This window comes from Alligator sinensis, unplaced genomic scaffold, assembly GCF_000455745.1.
Source record: "Alligator sinensis unplaced genomic scaffold, ASM45574v1 scaffold169_2, whole genome shotgun sequence".
Lineage (NCBI taxonomy): Eukaryota > Metazoa > Chordata > Crocodylia > Alligatoridae > Alligator > Alligator sinensis.
In genome coordinates, this window is record NW_005842077.1 from 425306 (window position 1) to 443377 (window position 18072).

General features: G+C 42.2%; 1 protein-coding gene across 4 annotated transcripts in view; it reads right to left on the reverse strand.

Annotated features, from left to right (window-relative positions):
- ARHGAP10 (Rho GTPase activating protein 10) overlaps nucleotides 1-18072 on the reverse strand; it is a 221633-nt gene that overhangs the window by 101264 nt on the left and 102297 nt on the right. For all 4 annotated transcript variants that reach the window (XM_006023709.3, XM_025204307.1, XM_006023708.3 and 1 more), the window contains exons 8-12: nucleotides 17659-17788; nucleotides 13262-13368; nucleotides 11599-11693; nucleotides 3138-3219; nucleotides 631-673 (exon numbers count right to left, since the gene is read on the reverse strand). In XM_006023709.3, the coding sequence (XP_006023771.1) occupies nucleotides 631-673; nucleotides 3138-3219; nucleotides 11599-11693; nucleotides 13262-13368; nucleotides 17659-17788 (457 nt within the window). The remainder of the gene's footprint in view (nucleotides 1-630; nucleotides 674-3137; nucleotides 3220-11598; nucleotides 11694-13261; nucleotides 13369-17658; nucleotides 17789-18072) is intronic.

Consider the following 18072-nt stretch of genomic DNA (forward strand, 5'->3'; position numbering starts at 1 on the left):
TTTAAGACTCTCATTCAGGTATAAACGAACATAGATAGCCTCATACCTACCTAGCCAGTGCGTAGCCTACTGTGCATTCTCAGTGGACATTTACACACTCACAATGCACAGGTAACAGAATTACAAACTCTACATAAATACCAAAAATGCCACTTACATCACTGGAAAACTGCCATTTGGGGACATAGAGTGTAACAGCATTTGGCCCTTAATCTTTGCTATGTTTTAATACACATGTAACAAGTCACTGAGTTACGGATTCTTTGACCCAAAACATTGAATTTTCTGGATTCTGTGCATTTATATTCTGAAACAATGCACTTTTGTTATGTTTAAAAATAAACTTTGTCTTTAAAGTTCTTTGAGCATGAAGTGAGATGAGACAAACGATGGAACAATTTTTCCTCAGAACAGGCATGAACCTGAACTCTAATCCTACAAAGGGGTTTCTACTGCAAGAAAATCTGATAACTTCTATCAAATTATTCATAAAAAAATCTATGTTTATAAGTGCTTGCAAGACCAGGGCTTAGTTGACCAGAAGTAAGGTCCTTTACAGACCTAGTCAATGTATTTCAGAATTTTAAAAGTTACCAAAATTTTAATTTTAAAAATAGCTCAAATACTTACTCCCTTCCCTTCTGGTGTTAGGTCTATTCAAATTGATGAACAGCTAGTAGAAAAAACACAAAAAAAATACTGTTCAGTGCAAAAAAACATTTATAAACTGAGATTCAAGATGTCCCCTGCTTAATGCAAAAAAGGACAACTACAGCAACTAAATGGCTAAAACAATGGGTCACAACCTTTTTAGACTCCAGACACCTCTTTGAAAATGTCAGCTCTTGGTTTTCACTTGTTTTTTTTTACTTTGGAAAAGAGAAAAGCTATTTCAATTAACTCAAAAGACCACCACAAGTCAGAATATTGCATTGTTAGGTGTGCAAATACAATTCGCAACATAAACCCAGAAATATTAAATATGAACCCAGTATTAAAGACTTTATGGGGCACCCTGCAGCACCCCTGAAAGGCTTTCATGGGACCCAAGGGTGCTATGTCAACCTATCTGAGAATCTCTTGGCTAGATAATACAAGCCTTTACCTAATGCGCTGGGTTGTAAGATATCGTGAGTATTATGACACCTTTCCATCCTGAATCAGAATGAAGGGTCAAAATAGTTACACTACTTGAGATGGGAGAAAAAATTTAAACATTTCTGGATCTGTTCCACCTGAGGTCAGGCAATATCAATCTACACCAAGGGTGGGGCTAAATACAGCCTGCAGGCTGGATCCAGCCTATGGCTGCCCCTGCAGTGCTCCGCATGGGGCTGAGCCCTACTCACTCCTGTCGGGGAAGCCCACACCACAGTCCCACCCATGCCTGCTGGCCCAGACCCCAACCAGCGCATGCAGTTTTGGCGAGGCTGTTCCTAAGTGCTGCCCTCCTTCCCTTACCTCCAGCAGGAACCGCCCAGCTGAAGCTTCCTTCCTGCCCACCCACCCTGCGATGCAGCAGGGGCAGTAGTGAGAGGAGGAGCCACTGCTGGAGGCAAGGAGAGCCGAGCTGTATCCAGCTGGCTGCAGCCACGCTGGGAACAGCCCCACCAGAAGCTGCGTGTGCTGGGTGGGGCCCAGACTGGTGGGGCTACTCTGCTCCCCTCACATCTGATCCACCTGCAGCTCCTCTTCCTGCTCCTGCTGCACACTTTGGCTGGGAAGAAGCTTCAGCCGGGTGGATCCTGCCTCCATTCACGGGGCTCCGGCTCCAGCTTCTGGCTGCCTTCCACCCACAATGTCCGGCTGCAGGTGGCTGGTCATCATGGGCTCTGAATACTCCCGAACACTGCTCCCCACCCACCCAAAACCCCATAGGGAGTTTTGCCGAGTTGTTGTGCTGTGTGAGGGAGGCAGGGGGTGCTGACCCAGCCTGCAACAGATCATCAGAACTCCCTATGTGGCCCTCAGGCCCAAATAATTGCCCAACCCTGATCTATATCTATCTGTTTTGTCCTATCAGCATAAGGGAATTCTAGCTTAGGTATTTCATATTCCCATGCTTTCCGATGGAACACACTCCCCAGACAGATGAATCTCTCATAAGTGCACTGTAGTTTCTCCATCCAAACTGATCCAATGCATTGTGGGAATCCATATATTCATGGAAGATGTAATTTAGCTAGGAAGCCGAGATCAATGTGTGAATGGGGACAAAGCATCTAAATGACAAAAGCCCAAGATACACTATAGTGACTCAGGCAGACAGAGATTAATTCAACTTGAATTGAGATAAAATATTTATTTGATTTTATAGAAATATGAGCAAATGCAAAATATTTCCAATAAGGTTTAGATTTTTGTACAGATCTTCTATGAATTCTCCCCACCTCCTCAGCTAACTCAGTCTAGTTATGTAAACTGCATCCTCATGAGTTACAGTAAGTTACATCTCCAGAGTTCTAAAAGTTTTTCACTGCAATACCAAGAATAAAAGAATCAAATTCCAAAATTTGCAGCAACCATCTGCTGTGACACAGAAATAGCAGCACTATCAACTCCCTTTATTCTTGGGCTGCATAACTAATATGCTAGACCAAATATCCTTCAAGCATAACATTAGTGAATCAATGTGCATTCTAATTCTTCAATTCAATTGTACCTCTAAAGTACAGTGAGATAAATCAAAAAGAAGGACAACTCCCCCATTCACTGATTAAAAAAAATCAAGTCAGCTTTAGGAAACTGACAAGTGACATTCTTGAGTTTGTAGTTTAATTTTTCAAAGCTATTTTTCACTATATTCACTACACAACTGGCTTATTCAAGTCTGTGCCACTGTAAGGTGGTAAGGTCTGCCAGTAAAAGTGATTAAGTTACATTAGTGATTAGCTAGAAAAGTGACACCATCATTGTACTGGAACCTATACATAAAAATCACTGTTTCCTTTCTTGTTATATGGAGAAGCACCACACCTTCACTTCAGGTTTTACAGATCTCTGTCCTATTCCATTGATAGTCTTTCATCAGTAAATCTATCATTTTCAGAAATATGCAAATACAATGTATTAAAACGCAAAAAATCATCATTACATAATAACTAAAATAGGGGCTGGAAAAAAGATTATATACATACACCTCCTTTACTATCCAAGGCTTCCACCCACAGCTTCCGTTCGTCTTCAGAGAAGGCCTGCATGGTCACAGGAATACCAGGTCTACAAAATACCAACCGAAGCAAATAACATACATATGACTTCCATTAGTGTGCACTGTGTGCACTGGTATGTCACTGAACATTGCCTAATATACACGATGGGCAAATGTTTTTAAATTTCAGGGATAAGCAATGAAGAATACACACACATACACATCACTGTCATCAAAACCAACAAATCAGCTATGAAATATTTCTCTCTTTCTTTCTTTCTTTAAAGTAGAAACTTGTTAATTCCATTAACTAGAATCACTGAATTCTGTGAATTTTAAAACAAACACATGCAAGAGGAATATTTTATCTAAAAATTACTTTGTCTATTTGAAATGTGTAGTTTAATTTTAAAATAGTGAGGAAAATAAGCATAGTATTCTTATAAATATTCCAATATTCTTTACAAAAAAATAATCATTTTGAACATAGCGCCTCATTAAAAGAAACCATCTACTAAAACTTTCCTAACAAGTGAAGGACAGTAAATGTCATTTGTAGGATATAGAGATTAACATAAATCTACTCTCTCTCTATTTTTGTTTTATTTTATTTTATTTTTAAGAGTAGGCAAAAACAACGCCAATAATGATGAAGCTCAGCACAGTGTACACACTTAAGGGAAGTTAAAAGCTGAAATGAAGCAAGAGCAGAGATGCTGGCAATACTGTCTTAAGAAAACAGGGTAGATGCACCTTTATAGACTAACTAAATAAGATCTATATATAGTGAGAGAGAGCACGCACAAGCTTTCATGAACCCAAGTTCACTTAATCTGAAGCTGAAAGATGCATATTTACCCTGTCCTTCTGACTGACTTCAGACTAACAGGGCTAACTACCTCCCTCCAATTACTTTCCTGCTAATTAAAAAAGGGTATTATTATACTCAGTCTGCCACTGAATATTTATATATATGATATATACATCTTGATTCTCTTAATTTCTGCCTTCCAATTACTGAACTAGTCTTATGGAAAAGAAAGTGCCATTTTAATAAGGCAATAGCATAGAGAAAATGTTTAAATTGCTCCCCAGCCTCTATCCCAAAATAGCCTGGGGGCTGCATTCATGTTTGTACTACTAGAAATATTTATGCTTCATCCTCACCTACTTTTTTCAGACTCGTAAATTTATTTTCCTGCCCAATTTAATTTCAGTGTAGCAGCACACAGGAAAGTATTAAGTTGCTTTCCTCCCCACCTCACACATGATTCCTTCAGATTACCCTTAAGGCAAAATGCTTCACATAGTCCAAGTTCTTTAAGCGAAAGCCCTTGGCCTCAGATTTTAAAACCGTGGCCTTCCCCTTTAGTAGTCCATGCAGAACTCAAGGGAGCCAATTATAATTATGGAAAAGAATAACACGTGGCATAAATATTTCTCTTTAGATCAATTAAAATGCAGGTTCTATCAGAGCATGCATATTTCATCTCCAACCATCTTGAAAGACAACCAACACCCCCACTCCCCATTGAATGTAAAAAGCAAACCATGAAGAAAAGCTCCTTAGGGCATTTCATTAAAATTTCTGCACCTACTACTCTTTGTGGCTAAATGTAAGCTAATGCATGCTTATAATAGCAGTAAGATGTGAGAAAAACATTCCTTTCAGGCCAAACAGGCTTTTCAGGTCTTAAATTGACCATTTAGTGGTATTTAGTTTCAATCATCATAAATATAGAAACTTAATCATTCTGCAAGGGAGAAAAATGTAGGGAGTAGCTGAACTAGCAGAAAAGACCACACACTGCTTTGGCCCTTTTTGTCTCCTTCCTTTCAGCAGTGAAAGCCAAAACCAAGTCACTTTTATACTGTATAAATGTTCTTCCTCCTCACTGGAATTGTAAGTGAAAGCACAAAAATCTGAAATCTAGACAAACAGATCAAGCAAAGAAATCTCTCCAGAAGAATGTTAACAAAATAAGATAAGAAAGACCAAAAAAAATTCCACAAACTTTTTCAGAAGGATCATTTTGTATACTAGTGAAAAGCCTGCCAAGGAGAGATACTATTCCTTCTTGTCCACTTAGACTGCGTACATGCATTCAGATGATGTGGGAGAATTCTCCCAGGTTTGCTTTCCTGGTAGAAAAAAACTTACTCAGAGAGACAGACATTTAATGCTGAGCCACAGAAGAGGAGAGAGCTGCAGTACTGATGCAGCACAGCCAGGGGTGTCCTATGCATACATCACAGATGGCTCTGCAAGCTCTCTCGGTCTCCCTGGAAAAAGATTGCAGCAGGGCACAGAGAAACCCTGGCTGGCTGACCCAGACTGCTCAGAGCCAGTCTGTCTCTTCCTGCAGGGCAATGTGGGGACTGCAAAGGAGGTGTATTCTATTCCTTTTTTGGCTGGAGCAGTAGAGTTCAGTGAGGAATACAGCATCTCCCTGGGGGTGGGGGGAAAAAGCACTTTGGGATGCTGGACTGTGCTGTGGCTTCTCTGAAAAGAGAGCTTGTACAGATATTTGCTTTCCCAGGAGAAACTCTCCTAGGATATATTTAACCCGAGTTATTTTGCTGGCGTAGCAGCCATTTTTACACTGGAAGAAAAATCCTGAACATCTGTACACTCATGGTTTGACCTGAGAGAGCAGTGACTCTCCCTAAAGAAACTTAACATCTGTATGTGGCCCAAGACTATTTCTCTCCATTGAAAATTTTACTTCCCATAATTTGTCACTATTACATCTAAGCTACAAGATTGATAATGGAGACAGTGTCCTTAGGCTATGCACTTCTCACCATTTCTACGTTTGTGGGAACCAAACCAACTGGTATGGTAGGGACCATGGGATATTTTAGGAAAAAAATCCCAGGTCTAAGTAAAGCATACTGCATTGATCTCCCATCAGTGCATAAATCACGCGGTTATAAAGCTTCTTACCAAAATAAAATAGAGCTTTCGGGGACATGCACAAATAATACAAAGACTCCAAATCAGAGGCTGAGAAGGTGAATGTTAGACACACAGGGCGTGGACAGAAGTAATAATTGAAATATTTCAGATGTCTCTGAAACATTTCAGAGAGCCAGCAATACAAATATGGTAATATTTTGAAGCATTTCACTTTTTGTTGCATCTGCATGGAAAAAGACGACCCATGTATTCTCCAAAATTCCACAGTACACCCCTCACCCCCTCCATCTCTACAGGGAAAGAAAGAGAGCAGGCTGAGTGATAGCTGGCAGACTATACAGCTATGAGTCCCACTCCCAGTCAGGGCCTGCCACTGCCTCCAGCAAGAAGGGGAGTGGAGTGGAGAAGCAGAATGGACTGGACCTGGAGATGCCCAAGGAGATGCCACCACATACAGGGATCTTCATCCCTAGTTCCTTTTTATCTCTCCACTCCTGAGATAGAGAGGAGAAGTAGAGAGGATTGGGGCTGCCACCCTGCACCCCTTGGCTGGAAAGCTACTGCTGTACGCAGCCATGACAATTTTGAAATTTTCCAGCTGGGATGAGACGGGAGGCATAGGAGCTTAGGTATGTTCCCCCGGCTGAAAATGCTTCCTCTTTGACGCATTTTTAAGTGCATTTCACTTGGAAATATTTCAGATGTTACTTCTAGCTGCACCCACAGAATACAGTATAAAAAGCAACATCATAATCTGATCAAAAATTACTCCTGTTTAGGAAGAAGTAGAAACAAACTCAAAACTGTCATTGTAAAGACAAACACACTAATGTGTAACAATATTTCTCAAGAGGTGGAAGTACTTCAGAGCATTCAGAGTTATCTACCTGGTGGCCTGCAGGCTGCATGCAGCCTGCAAGGAGTTAATCTATGGCCCCCAGGCTCTCACTCAGCTGCTGCTCCATATCATTCTAGTTCCAGTGGAGCCAGGGGATCTAGCCTTCCCTTATGGCTTCTGATTTCTGCTCCTGCCCCAGGGAGTGGCACAGCATGCAGGAACCTCTGCTGTTGAGTTTTTTGTTTTTGGGGGGGGGTTGGGGTTTGGTTTTGTGTTTTTTTTTTTCCAGGGGGTAGGGAATCCATAGGTATACACAGTATAATGACTGCTTGCTGGAGCAAGCAGGGAGATAGGGGGTGGTGGGGAGGGGAACGACAGATTGCCTGCATGTAGGATGAAGCAGGGAAGGGGACTGCCCATGCATTCTATGCAACAGTGGAGAGGCCCTTAGATTGCACCACTGCAGACAGCACAGGGTGCAGCCCCCTCCCAGCATGGCTTGCATGGGGTGCAGCCCCGACCGCTGAGAAGCAGGACAGGCCTGCATTAAATGATTCCCACACCACAGAACCATTCTTATTTTGTGCACACTGGAGAGTCAACAGTGCCAAATATGGGGGGAAAAAAAAGACATTAGGTAAGAAATCCTGACAGCTGTTTGCTATTTGATTGAGCCAATTGTGAATTCCACAATACCCACAGCCCTGAGCACTTTGAATTCTGAGGAAAAATGGACAAATCTCACTTGTCTCTATAAAAGAAAAATGGATGTCACTTCCTTGTTACAAGATCCTGGGAAGTATCAACTGATGGCAGCATATTGGCAAGGCTAAACATTTTCCATTGAGATACTTGCCTTAGATTCTAGACTCACTCTTCCTGCCAGGAAAGCCACTGGGATCCATAAAACTAGGGCTTGGCAACATGTGGCTTATGAAGATGGAGGGCTTTACCTATGCACCTGTGCACCCTAGGTTTAGACAGAGAGGGCAGGGTGGAACTGCACTAGGGTTGGGCAGCTTGACTCCACACCAACACTGCCACCATTTCTTCTAGCCCCCTTCTCCCCGGATGCGCACCCTAGCCCAGAGGTTCCCAACCACCAGACTGAGGCGGGCGGGCTGGCTGGCTGCAGGGTCGTGGCACAAGCCCCCCGCTCGGAGCCCCGTCCATCCACCCAGTTGAGTGGCTTCCAGGGTCACATCTGAACTTCTGGAGTTAAAGTCAGGTGGTGGGGGAGCCCTGAGAGGGAAGCAGCTGGCTCTGCGCACTCTGCCCTGCTCCTGCCAGGCCATGGTAAAAAAAAGATTGGGAACCACTGTTCTAGCCACTGGGGAGCTGCACTGTAGCTGGGAGGTGGGTGGGGACAGGGAGAAGCAGCAGCACTGAAGACACCATTCCCAGCTGCCTGACCATCATGCATCAAGGCTCTGTCCTTGGACCCATACTATTCAACATCTTCATTAATGATGTGGACACTGGAGTCAGAAGCGGACTGGCCAAGTTCGCCGATGACACCAAACTTTGGGGCAAAGCATCCACACCAGAAGACAGGCAGGTGATCCAGGCTGACCTGGACAGGCTCAGCAAGCGGGCGGACGAGAATCTGATGGTGTTCAATGCCGATAAATGCAAGGTTCTCCACCTTGGGGAAAAAAACCCGCAGCATCCTTATAGGCTCGGCAGTGCTATGTTGGCTAGCACTATGGAAGAAAGAGACTTGGGGGTCATCATTGACCACAAGATGAACATGAGCCTGCAATGCGATGCGGCGGCTAGTAAAGCGACCAAAACGCTGGCTTGCATCCATAGATGCTTCTCAAGCAAATCCCGGGACGTCATTCTCCCCTTGTACTCGGCCTTAGTGAGGCCGCAGCTGGAGTACTGTGTCCAGTTTTGGGCTCCACAATTCAAAAAGGATGTGGAGAAGCTTGAGAGAGTCCAGAGAAGAGCCACGCGCATGATCAGAGGTCAGGGAAGCAGACCCTACGATGACAGGCTGAGAGCCCTGGGGCTCTTTAGCCTGGAAAAGCGCAGGCTCAGGGGTGATCTGATGGCCACCTACAAGTTTATCAGGGGTGACCACCAGCATCTGGGGGAACGTTTGTTCACCAGAGCGCCCCAAGGGATGACGAGGTCGAATGGTCACAAACTACTTCAAGATCGTTTCAGGCTGGACATAAGGAAGAATTTCTTTACAGTCTGAGCCCCCAAGGTCTGGAACAGCCTGCCACCGGAGGTGGTTCAAGCGCCTTCATTGAACGCCTTCAAGATGAAACTGGAGGCTTATCTTGCTGGGATCCTATGACCCCAGCTGACTTCCTGCCCTTTGGGCGGGGGGCTGGACTCGATGATCTTCCGAGGTCCCTTCCAGCCCTGATGTCTATAAAATCTATGAATCCCCCCAGCCCCCAATTCTGCTGCCACCCAAACTGCATCAGATCAAAGCAGGGTTGTTAAGGCCTGTGGCTTGTTAAAGGTTGCCAGCTGCTGCATAAAATCCATGACCAGTGGTCAGTCTTTTGGACACATTTTAGGAAAGAGAGTCTAAGCCATATGGGGCTATGCTGCCCAGACTGATACTTATGAACTTAAGTGTGCTGCCGCTCACCTATGTCAGCTGGACACTTCCATCTCAGGCAATGCCTTTACTGAGCAGGCAGCATGGTATCTAACCACAAAGGGATACACCTCTATATCAGGTGAGGTGGACTGGTCAAAAGGTTACAGTGGACAGAAACAGATTCCATTTTTTTACAGAGGGCAGAAGGATGTGAATCGTCTTGCAAGCACAACCAAACACATTTCAATTATCTCTATCTCAATTAATCTTCCTGTGTTGAACACTGCCAAGCACAAAGAGCTGACATGCAAGGGCTAGGGGAAGATATGCTTCCAGTCATAACAGGTGGGAGGGAACGGGGGGCAGGGAGAAATAAAATCAATTGATGCATTCTAGACTGGATTTATTGCACAAACTGAACACAATGCTGAATAAAAGGAAAGGGCAGAGAACAGAGAGTCAAATCTGTAGTAAGACATTTTAACCAAGCCCTACCAGTGCAATGAAAATGCAAACTCTCTGTCCTCTGCCTTTTTCTCTCTTTTTTTTTCTCCAAGTCATGAGTGCTTGAGCCTCACTCTGGACTAATGTTGAATACTGCCCCCAGTAAACCAATCTACAAGTTGTCATTTGGACTGTTTAGGCTGGGGAATCAGAGGCAGCTGGAGATGATGCCAATCACCTCACTCCTTTGTGTGCCATTAGCTATCGAAACTAGTCTCCCAACCACACTGGCTCAAGACACAGTTCAGCTCAGGATGGTTCCTTGTGAGCCCAATTCCAAAAGGGCATCAGGAAAGCATCACCGCAGTTCTGGAAGATTGTGAAACCAGCTTTTCTTCCTTAGGACTATAAAAGAGAAAGGAGTTTGGTTCTAGCTGGGCAGCTTTAGATGCCAGAGTTCCTAGGCATTGGGAATGGTGCTGGACAGTTCCCTGTGACGAAAGGGAAGGAACCTGCTAGATGGAGGCTGCAATGGAAGAAATCCCAGGATCAGGAAAAAGAGGAAGACTTCCCAGAGGATGAAGTAGGACATAATGCCTGGGGATGTGCTAAACTCAGAGAAGAGTGGGACTTGGTGAGTAATTTTCACTGTCATTCAGAGCCCTGGAATCCAGCAAAGTAGAGTAGGCCTGGCTCATACTACCTCTCATAATCAAGCATCAAGAGAAGTGTTTGGATGCTTCCTCTCAGCAGAAATTAAGATTTACCTCAATGAGTGACTGGATCAGCAGCATGCACCATAGAAGAGTGAAGCCGTTAAAGAAAAAGGGTTCTCAGAGTGTTATTAGCTCAGTGAAAGCCTCTTCAGTGTTACTACTTGGGAAAGGGATGATAAAAACCTCAGATGCTTCAGGCAGGCATTTTCATGTCTTAGCCTCTTACATGAACTGGTCTTTTTCACTGATGTGCATAGTATATACCAGTATAATCCAAGAAAATCACCACCATTGTAGATAGTGAATTGAAAGCACTGAACACATTATAAAAATGAAATGTTTTAATCTTAAAAACCCAATTAAGTGACATTCTGGAATGTCTAACTGGTGAGAAGAGGGAGTAAACTAAATGGGTCTGAAGCCAGTAGCTGCAAAGGGGTGATGTTAGAAAAACATTAGAAACTCTTTGACTTTTTTTAAGCTGGCAAAAAGGAACAGATTATGCATAAGAACAGACAGGTCATCAGTGCCTCTTCATGAGAAGAGATAACGGATTGACAGGGAAGGGAAGGGAAAAAAGCAAAGTGGCATTTAAAAAAAATAATTCTGCTCAGATTTTTAAAAAGTTCCTAGAATCTCTGGGTTTTTCCAAACTCATGGAAGTGCACAGAGGTAAGAGTAAAAAAGCAACCTTTCCTAGGGACCTACCAGTGTATTACACAGTTTTTGTCACTGTCGTGGGGATTAATAAAAGAGAAAATATACAAGAGAGAGACTGAAAATTAACCAGTGACAAGTGGGACTGTTACTGACAGCAGACATACAGGGAGAGTAGTCTCCACTTCAATACATTCAGTCATGCATCAGTGTTAAGGAGTTGGTCGTATCTGAAGGAAGAATATAAATTCTGAAAACATGTATGGACATTTCCTCTGACTACGTGTTCAGTACATTTCACCAGCTTACCTGTCTGCAGCTTCCATGTCAAAACAGAAACGTCTATCTATAGTATCCGTATTTCTTTTGGTACAGTAGGTAAGAAAGAAGGCTTCCAAATCACCCTGTAAATAAGAGAGATTATTATATGCCTGATAGCAGAGCCAAACTGAAATCCAAAGAGTCAGCAAGCCACTGATGCAAACTAAATATGATAACCTGTATTAAAATAATAGCAAAAGCTGGATTGGAACTGACAAATGCAATGGAATTGTTACAGCTGCAAATCAGTACGTAGTACTGCAGAAATCTCACGGTTATTTTACAGATTGCAGGTGCAGCAAATATAGAACTTTTTGGTTTAAAATATGGGAGCTCAAACACCTTAATAAAAAGAATTACTATTCTGCACCAATGATATCATCAGGGTAAATTTTCTGTAAAAGACTGTCACTGTACTATTTTTGTCAAAATAGTAATATTCCAAATTCTGCTTTATAGTGTTTAAGGCAAAATAAGGGAGTTCTGATACTCTGAAATTTGCCTCATAGGGTATGCCTTCCCTTCAGAACAAGCCTCTGTACATTCAGATTATAAACTGTCCACCCATCCTTACAGTACCCAAAGACTAAATACCTTAACTAACCTGTGAGTAACTACAAGTAAACTGCTCTCTATAAGCATTGGCATTCACCAGAACATGCAGCTATTTTAGTGATGTTGCTTTTTTGGTGCATCCATACCTATAGATTTCATTGTTTTATCTAGGAGGACTTAATGCAATTGCATTACACTAGTGTGAAAATATCTGAAAGCCTCTAAAATGACTAAGGACCAGAAGTGCTATTGCCTTACAGTAGAACTTGGTTTTGAAGTCAACTGAGCAATTTTGAAAGTTTTACCCAAGAGCCATATAAGCAAAATGAAAATAAAAATATTTCAGAAGGGATTATGCACACAATCTCCTTTCCATCAAGAACACTCAAATATGATCCCCCAAACAAACCCCATTCTGAGAAACTTTTAAAATTACACTTAAAGACAGGGTAAGAAACAGCATCTAAACTCTAAGATTGACCAGAAGATATAAATGTCTCTTCTGTCTTCTATTTTTTCTTCTGCTTCTTCATTTAGCCATTTCAAGCCTAATCCTGCAACATGCCGAGAACCCTCAATTTCCAATCACTTCCACAGGAACTAAGGCATTCAGCATCCGGACTCTTTAGCCCTGAATATCAAGGCTATCAGGGAAAGTTTATATTAAGATTTTCAGTGCAAAATATGATGCCAATATGAAAAGGATTTAAAGGCTTCCTAACCAGGCTCTCTTCCAACTCTCCCATCCAGCTACCTTGGAAGAAGAATCTGGATGGAGAGTATAAAGGAGAATCTCCCAAGTTTACTGTATTTTCTTGAGTCACACTTTACCAAATTAAAACCCTATAGTGCAAGCTAGACACTAAAAAGATAGAGAGAGGTGTATTCTAGCTCTTATAGACACTGTTATTTTAGAAGCAAGCAATTGAAATTTCTACAAAATTCTTATCTACTAAACCATTCCATTATTTTAGTTTAATATCCTGAAAGGGCAGAGTGTAAATTGCATGAAAAAGAGATATTTGATATATCTTATCTGGCACATTCTCTCACTTAGATACATGGCATGAAAAAAGTGCAAGTGAAATATACTTACTGCTTTCCCTCCTGACCTGTGTTCAAATGGGATCATGCTGAATGTTTTTGTCTGTTTCTTATATGTGCAGTAGTGTTTTACCCAACTGGAGCCAAATGGGGCAGGCCCTTAAACAAAATGGAAACATTAATTTGGTTCTCTTGCTTCAGATAGTTTGTTGCCCTTTGTCAGTTTCTAGCAAGAATATACTTTGTATACTATTAGATTTATAAAGAAATACCACATTAATATACCCAAAGTCAGCCAATGATCAAGCACAATAAAATATTAACTTCTGGGTAGGGGTGCACCAATAGAAATTTTTGGGGCTGATCCCGATAGCCAATATTAAAGGAGGCATACTGATCTGATTTCTGATACAACCCCCTCCAGCTGGTAAGTCCATGTAGTGGAAGGAGAGGAGGGAGGGAGGGAAGCAAGGGGTTGGTGGAGGGCAGACCAATGCCCCTCGCAGTGAGGGAGCGGGCAGGGGCAGGTGCTGCCCAGGCAGGGAGGGGGGTTGGGACCGGAGTTGTGGCTCATGGTGGGGAAAGGCAGCTCCCACTGCTGCTCACACCCAGGGCGGGGCCCCAAATCTGCGTGGGGCAGGGTGGGCTGCAGCCCGGGCTGCACGAGGCTCTTCTCGGTGGAGGCTAGGCTCGGAGCGGGTGCCACCAGTGATGGGAGGATGCTGCATCCACCCCAAATTTTGCTGCCACTCCACTTCCAGCGCCACCACCACCAGCTGCTCAGCGCAGCCCCAGCTCAAGGCCCTGCCTCCACCCACATGCTGGGAAGAACCAGGGCTGCACCAGGCGGCTGACAGCAACAGTGCTGGGAGTGGAGCAGCAGTGAAATTTGGGGTGGATGCAGCATCCTTCCAGCAGTGCCAGCGCCCGCTCTGAGCCTAGCCCCCGCTGAGAAGAGCCCCCATGTCCTCCCAGGGTGCAAACAGCAGCAGGTGCCACCTTCTCCTACCCATCCCAATGAGCCACAGCTCTGCCCCCTCCAGCCTGGGCAGTGCCTGCCCCTGCCCCCTCCCTCACCACACGGGGCATTGATCTGCCCCCCTGCCATGCCTCTTCCACCACACTGGACTTACCAGCTGGAGACAGCTCTCTCTCCACACTGCCAGCTCTGCTCTTCACTGCCTGAGTGCTGTGCTGCAGCTGTGTGCAGCACGAGCATTTATCGGCCAAATTGTCGGCTCTATCGAGTGGATATCTGATACAGACAGTTTGCTTTATATCGGTACTGATCCGATATTGGGGTGATGTATCGGTGCACGTCTACTTCTGGGTAGTACTCTGTTTAGTAATGTATGCTGCATTTTATTCTTTGTAATTCAAAGGAAAAGAGCTCTGTAAAAGGGTCATTTCCATCTTTACTGCTAGAAAAAGACTGTTATCCATACAACTACTTTCAGTGAAGAACCCAGTGAGATCAGTCATCAGACAGATGTCTGATTATCCAAATGTGTGGAGGAGTGCTATCTTCCCGGAATGCTGGATAAGAACTGCAGTTCCTACATGAATATTAGATTCAAGGACACCAACAATAATTTTAAAGTAACCTAAAGCAGAACTCTTATTTATTTATATAGTATAGCATATTTGTTTTCATAGGCATTTCCAACCTTATGTAATTCAGCCCAGTAAGTCAAATGCACACCAGGGTACTTTAACATGACTCCTAGTTACCTAGCATTTTCTGCAAGGTTTGTTGGGACCTTTACATATAACATAGGCCACACTAAAAGTATTAATGCTTTTGTCGTCTCCAAGCATTTTACTGTTATGCAGTATCTGTGTTTAATCTTTGACAAATCCTGGAAGCCCTAAATCAGTAAGGGCTATAAATATAGACTTTAAATTCTGGTGCCTGGAATTGTGAACAAAACCAAACTCAGACCAAGACAGAATGTAGAACTTGAAGCACTAATGGTGCTATAAGATATAAGATATACATATAGATATTAATATAAAACTAAGTTATTTATAAAAACCAACTTGCTTTATGCTCCATTACAAGCAGCTGGAATCTGCAAGATAATGTTAGCTGTTAAAGCTTGGACTCCAGTTTTCAGGAGTTGGCAAGATGAACAGTAGTCTCTTCGCTGAGAGTTGTCACACCTTTAGCCTGAATTGGATATAAAAGTAGATATACCCATCTCTCATAAGCAGCCACTACATTTCCCAAAGAGAACCAGTGCTGCCAAATTCAGAAGTATGATTGGCCAAGCAGAAGCATAAAGCACCATATTTGACCAACTACCTTTGTAACTCATGAAAAAAGTTGCCAATCAAGTCAACAGGAACTGCTACTGACATACTGCTGTGCTGCCAGCACTCAGGAGCTTGCCCTGCTACAAGCTGATGGGCTACTCAAGGTATCCACACTTTCCCTAGACTCTAATCTTGTTAGGAGAGAAACCCATATATGTGTGTGAATGGCTGCCACTCATGTGCCTCAGAAGTATTGCCTATTGTATGTCTGACCAAAAAAAACCAAACAAACCCCCACAGGAACTCAGAAAGGGAAAAGTTCAGTAAAGTATAAGTAGAGCTGTCCGGGGGCGGGGTGCTGAAAATCAGGACAACTGACCCGGGTGCTGTGCTTTGGGGGCCCCCACGGATAGTGCCATACAAGCCCCGTGCCACTGCCATGTGCCGCAGGCACCACCGCTCTGCACAGTCGCTGCGCGCTACCGGCTTCCTGCTCCAGCTGCTCACCACCCTCCCTCCTGCACAGGCCCCCCACAGGCTGATATGCCCCAGGCCCCACACACCCATAGGGTCAGCTCTGAGTGCAAGACCTCAAAAATCACCAGGATCTCAAGGTACTATTGTTGGAAGCAAGTAGAGCTCAATTTTTCTGAGATTGGATGAGTGTTTAGGATTTTTTTTTCTATTTCAAACTTGAGACAGAATAATAAAATTAAATCAAGATTCAAAACAAAGTATTTATGAGGATCTTGATTAAAAGTTTCATTTTGGATTTTTTTTTAAGTGTGTTGTTCCTCCGGATAAGACCTGAAATATTGATTTTTAAAAATTATTCAAGACCTGCTTCTTATGCATTATATAAAATGACATTTTCATGCAAAATATAGTTGAATATAAGATGTTTTTCCCAGGACTAACATAAGATGTGTGGTTTACATAAAGAGGACACTAGAAAAAATATGGCTGCTGGAAACCCTAGCTCTCAGATTCCCCAGCTCCCTTAAAAGTTCCTATGTAGTTCCTCATGCTTTCCAACTTATCATAAAAAAGACATGTCTTTGTAGTTTCAGCAGTTTATCTTATTATGCAAAAATTGACACAAAGATGCCAAAATGTTTATATTTATTTATGGACAGGAAAAAAGGAATGAAAATATACGATGCACAGAGCACATTTGTGGTTTTAAACATAGATACATTTTTTAAGAGTGCATAGACCTTTAAAACTAAAAAATATATGAAAATTGAATGCTTTAAAAGCCAGGTTTGAATTCACAGCAATTTGTCAAAGGTTAATATCACTACTTTCTTCAACTATATTGAAAAACTTATACAAGTAAGTTGGCATGAAAATCACATCTTTTAATACACGACATATTAGTATATTAAGATTCATGCTATCATCCGTTCAACATGTAGGCCTGTTTTATCCAACACTGATCACAATTAATTAAAGTACATACGTAAACTATGAAGTGACTCAAACTAAATTGGCCTGGTTTTCCACAAATATTAAAATGCTCAGCACTTCTGAAAAAATCAGGACCAATATATAGTTGTATCAGTACTGCTTCATAACGTGTGCATGCTTTAAGTAATGACTGTTTAATAAATATTACCTTAGCATCTTTATTTTCTGGGATAATGAAATGGGGTCTGCTAGTTATATTAGTAGATATTAATTCTTCCTTTCAGTTACAGTAGTTATACAGTAAACAAACATACCACTAAATCCAATTATATATATATATATTAAAAACAGTTGTTTTTATAATGGGTTTTATCTTTAATAAAACATTTAGTACACAGTGATTTGTGAGTTGGTGCTAAACTCCGTTTAGTTTGGCCACTCAGTATAACTTTGGAAAAAATCACAAGAGCATTCCTCACCTCACAGATTCCTCATCTGGAAGGTAGGAATGTTACAGTTTTCCTACCTAACAGCAATCTGCTTACTTGATGGTTATATAGAGCTCTGAGATCACCACATGAAAAGCACAATATTCTGTATTAAAGTATGATATTAAAATTGTAAGAAGATTAGAATATTGTGAATTACAAAAATGTACTTTTCTTAAAATAGAAAGCTCTTTCAGAAGAAATTGTACCTGTATGGGACATTTGGGTTTGCATTTGTGCACTGTGTGTATTTGGGGCACCACCAGAATATAAATAAATTAGAAACATATCTTACTTTTCTCCTGAACGTAAAGGTAGCCTTCCATTGTAGCCTGATCAGCTCTCTTATGTTCCTGAGGATTTCGCTTGATTTTGTTCATGAGTTCCTCTACCTCTGACCTTGTTCCTTCAAAACGATTTCTTGTCTACAATTAAAAAAAAAAAAAGAAAAGAAAAAACCCACTGAGAAAAGCAGTAGCAGAGGAAACAATTTTTTTTTTTTTTGACAGAAAGAGGAAGTTGCAACAACTGATGAGAAAATGGGAGGATGATTAAAGTTGGTTTGTGGTTTCCATCAACCTCTATTCTTGGAGTGTTCCTCAAAAGACAACATGTATTTTAGGCAATAGCTGCAATAACCGTGAGAAGGGAGCCAGGAGATCTAACAGTAACAGGTCTCTAAAGAATCTATTGTCCTATTTTAGGGAAA